The following is a 10,713-nucleotide window of genomic DNA, read 5'->3' on the forward strand; positions in this document are numbered from 1 at the left end:
TAGCAATGGATCTACTGCTTGCTAAATAAATTTTATTTTATTTTTTATTTTTTAATTATTTAGCGATGGGTAATCCATCGCTAAATAATTTTATTTTTTTATTTTGTTTAATTATTTGACGACAGGTTACCCGTCGTTAAATAATTTTATTTTACTTTTTAATTTATTTAATTATTATTAAATAAATTTTATTTAATTTTTATTTTTTTAAATATTTAGTGACATGTTATTCCGTCGTTAAATAATTTTTTTTATTTTTTAATTATTATTAAATAAATTTTATTTTATTTTTATTTTGGTTAATTATTTAGCTATGAGTACTCATGTCGCTAAATAATTTTATTTTATTTTTATTTTGTTTAATTATTTAGCAATCGGTACTCTTGTCGCTAAATAATTTTATTTTCTTTTTTATTTTTTAAATTATTCAGTGACATGATCTCTCATCACTAAATAAATTTTATTTTATTTTTTAAAATTTTTAGTGACGCGTATTCCCGTCGCTAAATAATTTTATCTTATTTATTTGAATTATTATTAAATAAATTTTATTTTATTTTTTATTTTGTTTAATTATTTAGAAACAAGTATCCCGTCGCTAAACAACTTCATTTTATTTTTTATTTTTTAAATTATTTAGTGACGAATTTTCCTGTCACTACATAAATTTCATTTTACTTTTTATTTTTAAGTTATTCAGAGATGGAAGAACCTATCACTAAATAAATTTTATTTTACTTTTTAATTTTTTTAATTACAGGTAAATAAATTTTATTTTATTTTTATTTAATTTATTTATTTAGCGACGGGTGCTGCCGTCGCTAAATAATTTTATTTTATTTTTTAAATTATTTAGTGACAGAATATTCTGTCACTAAATAAATTTTATTTTATTTTTATTTTGTTAATTATTTAGCGACGGGCATTTCCGTGGCTAAATAACTTCATTTTATTTTCTATTTTTAAATTATTTAGTGACAAGTATTCTCGTCACAACATAAATTTCATTTTATTTTTTATTTTTTAAATTATTTAGTGACTGGTATTCCCGTCTCTACATAAATTTTATTTTAATTTTAATTTTTTTAATTATCACTAAATAAATTTTATTTTATTTTTTATTTAATTTAATTATTTAGCGACAGAAACTCCCGTCGCTAAATAATTTATTTTATTTTTTATTTTTAAATTATTTAGTGACAGGATTTTTGTCACTAAATAAATTTTATTTTTTTTTATCTATTTTAATTATTTAGCGACGGGAATTCCCGTCTCTAAATAATTTCATTTTATTTTTTATTTTTAAATTAGTTAGTGACGGAAATTCTCGTCACTACATAAATTTCATTTTAATTTTTATTTTTTAAATTATTTAGTGACGGGTTCTCTCGTCACTAAATAAATTTTATTTTATTTTTTATTTTTTTAATTATGGCTAAAAAAATTTATTTTATTTTTTTACTTAATTTAATTATTTAGTGACAGGTACTCTTGTCACTAACTAATTTTATTTTATTTTAAATTTTTTAAATTATTTAGTGACGGATTGTTCCGTCACAAAATAAATTTTATTTTATTTTTATTTTGTTTAATTATTTCGCGACGGGCATTCCCGTCGCTAAATAATTTCATTTTATTTTTTATTTTTAAATTAGTTAGTGACGGGTATTCCTGTCACTACATAAATTTCATTTTACTTTTTATTTTTTAAATTATTTAGTGACGGGTTCTCCCGTCACTAAATAAAATTTATTTTATTTTTTATTTAATTTAATTATTTATCGACGAGTATTCCTGTCGTTAAATATTTTTATTTTATTTTAAATTTTTTAAATTATTTAGTGATGGGTTCTCTCTAGGGATGGCAATTGCAACCGAAACCGTGGGGAATCGAACCGAAATCGAACCAGTCAACGCGGTTAAAAACTGTTTGACTGGGTAATGATTTGGTTCGGGAAAAAACCGAACACTGTTTCAATGGGTATGGTTTGGTTATAGTTTTCACTAAAATCAAACCAAAACCCAAATCGAAACCGAACCGAATGGTGGGTAACAGAACCGATCCGAATATATATAATATATTATATATATAATATAATATGTATATATAATATATATTATATACAACCCCGCCCACCTGAGCCTAGCCCACCCCAACCCAATTGCCTTGCTTGCAAACCCTTCTCCCCTTCTCTTCTCCTTCCTCTCTCGACCTTGCTCTCACTCTCTCTCACCCTCGCTGCCTCTCGTTCTCTGCCTCTCACTCGTCTATGCGCCCTCACCCTTGCTCTTTACATTTCTCTTGCTCTCGCTCGCTCTCGCTGGATCTCTCTTGCTCTCGCTAGGGCTTGGCCCCTACTCTCGCTTGCCCTCGATCTCTCTCACCCTTTCTGCCTCATTTCTCTTGCTCCTCCACGCGAGCTCACCAGTCGCCCTTGCTCTTTGCATCTCTCTTGCCCTCCCTAAATCTCTCTTGCTCTCGCTCTCGCTCGCCCTCGATCTCTCTCACCCTTGTTGTCTCTCGCTCTCTGCCTCATCTCTCTTCATATTAATTTATTTTTTATATTTATAATTTTGTTAGATGGAGTTGGCTCATTCATTTCAGATAGATATGCATCAATTTACGAAGAATATATTAATGTTGTTGATGAAGGTATTAACTTTCGTAACTATTTTTTTTTAGCTTAAATTACAATTTAATTATGCACATATTAATTTATTGATCTTAACAATTGTAGGTTTGGAAATGTGATTTTATATCCAATAAGTTTTGTTACTTTATGCAAGAATAAGGTAAATTTATTAGAATTTATCTTTGTTTGTTGTGAAATTATCAAAAAATTTTATGAATGTTATTTGTCTTTGTTTGTTGATATGGATTAAACTAAAAAAACCATGGTTAAACCGAAACCGAATGGTTTGGTTATGGTTTTAGTTTTAGTAATTTAAGTTTGATTTGGTTATGGTTTTGGCAAAAATCGAAACCAAACCGAACCATTGCCAACCCTAGTTCTCCCGTCACTAAATAAATTTTATTTTATTTTTTAATTTTTTTAATTATCACTAAATAAATGTTATTTTATTTTTTATTTTATAAATTAGTTAGGGACGGGTTTACCTGTCGCTAAAGAAATTTTATTTTATTTTTATTTTATTTAATTATTTAGCGAAGGTTTATCCCGTCGCTAATTTTAACATTTTAATAAAAAATATTAAAAATATTTAGTGACGGAATTTTCCGTCGCTAAACATAAAAAAAATTTAAAAATTTGGTCACGAAATTTCCATCACAAATCCGTCGCTAAAATTTAGCGACGGAATTTCCATCCCAAATCCGTCTCTAAATAATGACGGAAAAATTCCATCGCTAAATCCGTCACTAATTAATGGATTTTTTGTAATGTGCCCATTGTTAAAGCTTTCACCATTAAAAGTATTAATGATAGTAAGAAAAGTCCAGTCGTTAATATAAGTAGTGAGGGGTATAAGTCCCATCATGAAAAATAATAATAACAATGAATATTTCCATTGCTAAAACAATGTTTATGGTCATTGAAAATAATATTAGCAATGAATATTTTCATTGTTATTGCAATATTTACTCATCACAAAATATAATATCAATAATGAATATTTCTATTTGTTATAATTATAACCTAGAATTTAAATTTATCTGTGATTGGAATTTTTAATTGCTATTAGGACTTCAAATTTGACTATGATTAGGATATTGTCAAATTCAAATTTAAGTGAGATTTATCTCATTTGGAGAAATATCTTCTTAAATCATCTTCTGATCAATGTATGATTTTCTGTGTACACCTATAGATGATTTTAGGTTTATAAATAAGTGCCGAATGCCCTGCAATTAGTTGCAACTATATCACTATTATTGTAGTAATATCATTATAGTTAATTTTTGTTCTTTCTACACCTAATTTTCTCGATTTGGGTTTTTCACATAAAATTCTGTGTTCATGTGTGTGATTAATGATTTGTTTTCAATACAATTTCGTAACAAATTAGTATTAGAGTCGTTAAATCAAATCATCAATGTTTGGCAGATCTTAGTCATTGGATCTACACATATACATATTCATCATTTTTTAGGTAGAACACAGGTTGCCCAGTTGTTGCTAGCCACCGTTGCCATTACCGCTGCTGCTACCACCGTTCGATAGTCTTCTCATTTGTCGTTGGCAATATACATAGTTTACTAACCTCAAAGGTTAGTTGATTGACCAAGAGACATCCCTAAGAGAATTGTGTGAGAGACTCACATTAGACTTAGCTAAGGGACTGATAGGCCAATGAGGCCACCCGAGGACTGGTATGGCCGTGAGGTCGATAAGGTCACCTGAGGACTAGTATGGCTAAGGGACTAAGAATGAGATTGAGTGACCTTACTTGGAGCCTCTCTTGATGCCAAAGACCCTCATAAGAGTTCATGAGTCAATCAAAAATTGATATTTAGAAGACTCTCGTCCTCTGGTATCCATGCTTACAAATTAGAAAAAGAGCTCGAAATGCTTGTCAAACATTGTGGGTCTCCCTCTACTTATTAATCTCCTCTTTTTCCATAAATAAGAGACTCTCTCTCTCTAACAAAGGTACGCCCATAACTCGGTTCAGACAATAACTCTACTTGTTGTCTATAATTTGGTCCCAAAATTGATTTAAGTATCGGAGCGTGGTTTCTTTCTCAATAGGTCTCTTGAAAACTATACTTGAAACATTTCTTGTATAAATAAATTTATTATTGTATTTTGACAATAATAATAAGCATTGAAACTAGCTTTCTCTGTTAGGGTAGACTCTAAATTTGTAAAACTGTGCCATTATCTGCTGAACTACTTTTGGCATGTGACTCGTGGTGTTGCATATATGGTTTGATTTAACTTTACACTGATAGTATGTTAGAAAAGTATTGAGTATATTATTTGATTTATAATTCTACAAGTTATCTTTAATTAATACTTTTTGGTAACAACTCGTGATATTACAAGAAGTATATATCAAAATCTAAGATCACTATGGCATGGGTGCAAAACCAAAAAAGTGTTTAATTAAATCTAGTTTGAATTAAATTGATTGATGTGGAACTTTTAGTTTGGCAAGGATGCCAAGTATTAAAAAGAAGAGAACCTTGTCATAACCTAATCCTATATCAAAAATAGTTTATTGGATATATTTTTGATATATTATTTGATTTCATGAGTCTATAATGGCTCATTTTACAGACGAATTAGATGTGAAAATACCGTTTAAATATTTCTTCATTTGATACAAAAAAAGAAGAAGAAATTAACTGATTTCTGAATAAAATAATCTCATCGAAATAAGATTATATAAAACCCAAAAATATATAATTTTATATAATTCTATTTAATAAAATAAAATATGTATTATTAAACTATTTTACCCCTTTATGTATACTTCTCCCTTTGCTACAATCTAAGTTGCACAAAAACAAAAATAGGAAACAGATACGATATGAAACAAAAAATGGGAGATGATATTTTTTTTAAAAAAAAAAAGAAATGAAAATGTAGGAGAGTTTTTTTGTAAATATAATTTTTAAAATAAAATATTTTTTCTGTCTCTAACTTCTTTATGGACAGAAACATGCTTTCAATATTTTTTTAATATTATAAAATGATCTCAAAATATTTTTAAAATTATAGAAATGGTCCCAAAATGTTTTTAAAATTATCTAAAGAAGGGAATAAACTAAAAACAATAAATTGAAGAGAATATGATCAAGAACATAGTTAGTTGAAGATGAACATAGAAGAATTCAACTGAGAGCCTACTAAGACATGAATGAAACAAATATGGAAATGAACAAAAAAATTATGTTATATAGGTGTTGTGCCATAGATTTTTTGAAACGCCCACTTAAAGATGTTTTTTAATTAATAAATACAAGTGAATGTATTTTTTTTGAATAAATAATAAGAAAATAATTAATAATAATTATCATGATTTTAAGGACAAAATTATCCAAAAAAATATTGCACATTTCCCCATAAATTGAAGAGTAAAATGAACAATGAGTGTTTTTTGGCACAGTTCTCAAAGCACCTCTTTGTCTTCGAGTGCGATTTTGTTCACCTCTTTAACGGGGTGAACATAACCTTCACCATTTTTGTGGGTTAAAAGTAACGGAACGGCAGTCAAAAGTGGTGAGGGCTACTGTTCTGTTACTTTTAACTCACAAAAATGATGAGGGTTATGTTCACTCCCATTAAAAGAGGTGAACAAAATCACACTCTGTCTTTTTGTCGCAACATTCCTCTTAGGGCAATTTGCCAAAACATCCTTGTGGCACAATGCCTTGCAACAATTAAGTCATCTCCTTGCAGCACTTTTCCTCCTTTGCTTGTAATATTGGGACATATTCAAGGGCGGAGCCAAGTGAATTGCCCCCACTGGGCTAGATCTTATATATATATATATATATACATATACATATATATATATTTGATTTTATATTATTTTTAATTCAAATCCAACTCCCAAAATCAATCCAAAATTATTGTATTAAATCTTAGCTCAAATAAGCCAAATGGCCAAAATCCACTAACATCTAAGTCTTAATCCATTTCGTTTCCAAATTTATCCTATTTCTTGGTTTCTTTCTCACTTTTTACCTGATTTTCTTTTTTTCCGTTGCTACTACTATACTTGAAAGATTATCTTTTGCGATGAACATTGTGAAGAATTAATTGTATAATAGGATTGAAGATCAATAGATGTTGAAAATGACACATTTAATCAAATTGATAATAAGGTCATTATTCGACATTATCAAAGTATGAAAAGTCATAAAAAATAATTGTAAAGAGTTTTTATATTTTAATATTATTATTATCATCTTATTTTTAAAATTACGCTTTTTATATTCAAGTTCACCTCCACTTAATCAAAATTCTGACTCTGTTTTCCTTGCACACCCTAATTCTTCTTGCGGCAATTCATTCTTGCAGCACAGATTCTTCTAGTTTGCTTGCGGCATTTCCTTACGGCAGTCTGCTTCTCTTTCGGCACTCAAATCCTCATATCCTCTCGGCAAGACTTATTCCCTGCGTCTTGCGGCAACGGGTCTTGTGGCAATGGATCTTTCGAGAAGCGCTGCTTCTGACCGGCCACGCAGCCGCAATGGATCTAGCGGCAGTCTGCTTCCAGCCATCCAGATGATGGCCACCTCCCCCCTACGCAAGTGCCATGCCGACCCCCCAGCTGCTGCCTCCTGAGTCCTTCACGTGCTGGATGCTTCCAGCCCTCTTCCTGCAACACACAAATAGAATGTATATAATTAATTATATTATATGAGCATGATAAATAAGGTATGTTATATTTGCAAATCATTTCTCCAATTGTGGCGGCATGTGCCAACCACTTTCTCATATAATATGCATATCCTTGCACAATATGCATACAAGCAATACCTCAAGCACAAAATGCCATGTAGGTCCCACGCAATGGATTATTTCCTATGTGCTGCACATGTCTCCCAAATTCCACCCACGGCAATTGCATAATATATGTGTACAGAATATGATTAATTAGATATATATAATATAATATAATATACATGTGATTAGCTAAGTTCAAGTTATAAAGCTTTCTAAGCTGCATCGTAACTCTTCTCGAATGAATTAATTCATATCATACACAATAAAAATGTAATATCTTTTATAAATATCAAGCTAAATTTAGAGTAATAGACAATACCTAGAAGCATCCTCTATCGCCCTAAAATTTCACCCGAGCAAGTTATCCCACTGTGAGGCTCACCATTTCTCAGAAGACTCGTTAGGTCATTTAGTCCTCTGAAAAGGATTCCTCTTAAGTCCATCCAAATTAGCTCAAGGACCACAGTTCTCAAGCTCATTGCGTGCATGTTCATCCAAGATATTTAGTAAAGAATACAATAAATGGCCCTTCTCTTGATGGGAAAGATATATTTTTATATTCGTTAATTACATCATTTATTTATTATATTATTTTCTCTTCAGGTACTAATATAAATATCAGAGGGCATATACAGATGAGGAATCCTCACGTGCCTCTCAAACATGTTCTTGTGATCATAGTTATGCGTTGAACACACATGACGCAACTCACGAATGAATTAATCCGTTACCAAAAATACCCCCGAGGGCTTATTTGAGACCCCAATTGGATAATCGGAGATTAGAGTTACCCAATGTATATTTCTACCAGTAGATACCTGCTAGCTCTTCACTTCGCTCTGTCACAGCTCCGGTGTTCCCGGATCATGAATTATGATTATTTTATTTTTGACAACAGTAATAGGGAAGCTCAAATAATTTCGAATTGTTCATCTGACATTGTTTCCATGTATTAAGTGTCATCCAACTATATATGTGCATATAACAAGATCATCCTTAACAAGCTTGCATGTGCAGAAATTGAACTATATTTTTCCACGCGAGAGCATTTCAAATACTTAAATTGAACGATATTTTTCCATGCGAGAGCATTTCAAATTCAGCCATGCATCTCAATCGGGTACGTTAAGTTTCACTTCTGAATCAGTCTTCCTTGGCATAAAACAAAGTAACTAAATTGGCGAATATATGTCTGCTTCCATGCAGGAACCTGTTATGGTTTTAGTTCTATGCACGGCCAACTTATTGGGATCAAGCAGCTTTACTTGCCAACAAGAAACTGAAGCTGGTTCTGCTTCTGGTGTTTTTGATGTGCTTAATTATGGAGCAATTGAAAATGGGAGAACAGATGACTCCAATGTTAGTCCTTAATTACTCACATAAATTTTCATTCTATCTAGCTAGCAACTATGTAGTTTGTTGCGTAGATTGTTCATGGTTTAGGAAAACAAAAAGCTATTTAATGAATTGAATCTGAAAATTAATTGTTCATTCCAAGGCATTTTTATCGGCATGGAAAGCTGCTTGTGATGCCGCGATGGGAAGACCGGTTTTATGCGTGCCAGAGGGCAAAACATTATTGTTGAATCCTGTGGGATTCGAAGGTCCTTGCAAGTCTTCAAGCATTACCGTTCAGCTAATTGAACTTTGTTCAATTGCATGATACTACAACAGTAGTACTTAAGGCACAAAACAGTCATTTTTTCTTGTTTAATGATAAGTATATTTGGATCAAAGCTGTTAATTGGGCAGGTATATGGGAGGCTTCAGCTGGCACCAGATATTGATTCATGGCGTAGCCAGAGTTCTAAGAATTGGCTTAGTTTTTCTGAGGTAAATGGACTGATTGTGTACGGGACGGGACAATTCGATGGGCAAGGTGCAACCTGGGATCGATTCAGAAGGGCGGGTCAATTAAAATCTTTTGTTAGATTAATCTCTTTAATCTTCTTACATTGTTTTCATATTAACATACTTACCTCATTAATCTCTTTGATCAGGAACCGGATATTGAAAGGCCAACAGTAAGTGAAACATATATATAACCTAAAATTGTTTTACATTGATTCCAATGCTCCCGATTTTGAGAACAAGTTTTCAGCATTGTAAGTTCATCAAGTTAAGATCTTCATTTTGGGAAATGAAGCCTTGTCTTTCTTGAGGCCAGGCATTGCAATTTGTTAGCTGTGCTAACCTTCAGCTTAGTGGATTAACACATATTAACAGCCCAAGAAACCACGTAAGTGTGGTTGGTTGCAACGGATCAACTTTCTCTAATCTTCATATAACTGCGCCTGGGGACGGTCCCAACACCGATGGCATCGACATCTCTAAGTCAAGTAACCTAAAAATTCAAGACTGCATCATGGCAACAGGTAAATACATACATAATCACTCCTTTTATATAGGTACCCCCCTGTAAATGGGCAATCTGATCCAGATTTGATGGGGATCAATTACATCAAATCCGCTCCAATTATATCTAGATCTGGTCTAAAATCCTTTAACTACATAAAAATATCCATTCCCTTTGAATTTGAATTGGATTTCTATTTTTTCATGCCTTGCGGAATTGTTGCCAAAATTAAGGGGATGATTGCATTGCCATGCTTGGAGGATCAACTAACATCAATATTACTAGGGTAGCATATGGACCGGGGCATGGTATAAGGTTTGTGCTCTCTATCTTCTTCCTCATAATTAATTAATTATTCGAGCCACCAAATTGGCTTCTAAATTAAAAAAAGGTAAGGATTTGTTGCAGCATCGGGAGCTTGGGAGAGGATGGAACAACTGATGAGGTAGAAGAAGTTCTTGTGACAAATTGCAGCTTCCATGGGACAAGAAATGGAGCACAGATCAAACCTGGCAGGCATGGTACTCTATTAATTCGGGAAAACCATTTAACATTTAGTTTTAGCATCTATTTGTTTGAGCAGAAGTTGAATTAATAACTTGCTTTTGTTTGGATAACTTAATTTTGTAGGGAGAGGGAATGGCTATGCCAGACACATATCCTACCAAATCCTATCATCATCGACCAGTTCCATTGCAATAGTGATAAGCTTTGCATAAATCAAGTGAAGAATAAATTTTCTTGCTCAATCAACACATTGGTTAATTTCTATATTGCTAATTATCAAATGCTAATGAATTAACATGCACTGCTTTCTCTTTGAGGACTGCGGCTGTGCAAATTAGCAATATAACATTCACCGGATTTAGTAGAACATCAGTCACAGATGATGCCATTGATCTTAATTGCAGCTAAACTGTTGGGTGCACTGACATCGTG

At 31.7% G+C, this 10,713-nt stretch overlaps 1 protein-coding gene across 1 annotated transcript; it reads left to right on the forward strand.

Moving 5' to 3' along the window:
• The first annotated feature begins 8,606 nt into the window (after window positions 1-8,606).
• LOC127796285 (probable polygalacturonase At3g15720) lies at window positions 8,607-10,493 on the forward strand. The gene is made up of 8 exons (XM_052328351.1): window positions 8,607-8,777; window positions 8,917-9,048; window positions 9,171-9,251; window positions 9,419-9,442; window positions 9,586-9,793; window positions 10,008-10,089; window positions 10,183-10,295; window positions 10,405-10,493. The coding sequence occupies exons 1-8, from the start codon at window positions 8,607-8,609 to the stop codon at window positions 10,491-10,493; spliced, it is 900 nt and encodes a 299-aa protein (XP_052184311.1).
• Window positions 10,494-10,713: the final 220 nt, after the last annotated feature.

The sequence above is a fragment of the Diospyros lotus genome, chromosome 3, assembly GCF_014633365.1.
Source record: "Diospyros lotus cultivar Yz01 chromosome 3, ASM1463336v1, whole genome shotgun sequence".
NCBI classification, from domain to species: domain Eukaryota; kingdom Viridiplantae; phylum Streptophyta; class Magnoliopsida; order Ericales; family Ebenaceae; genus Diospyros; species Diospyros lotus.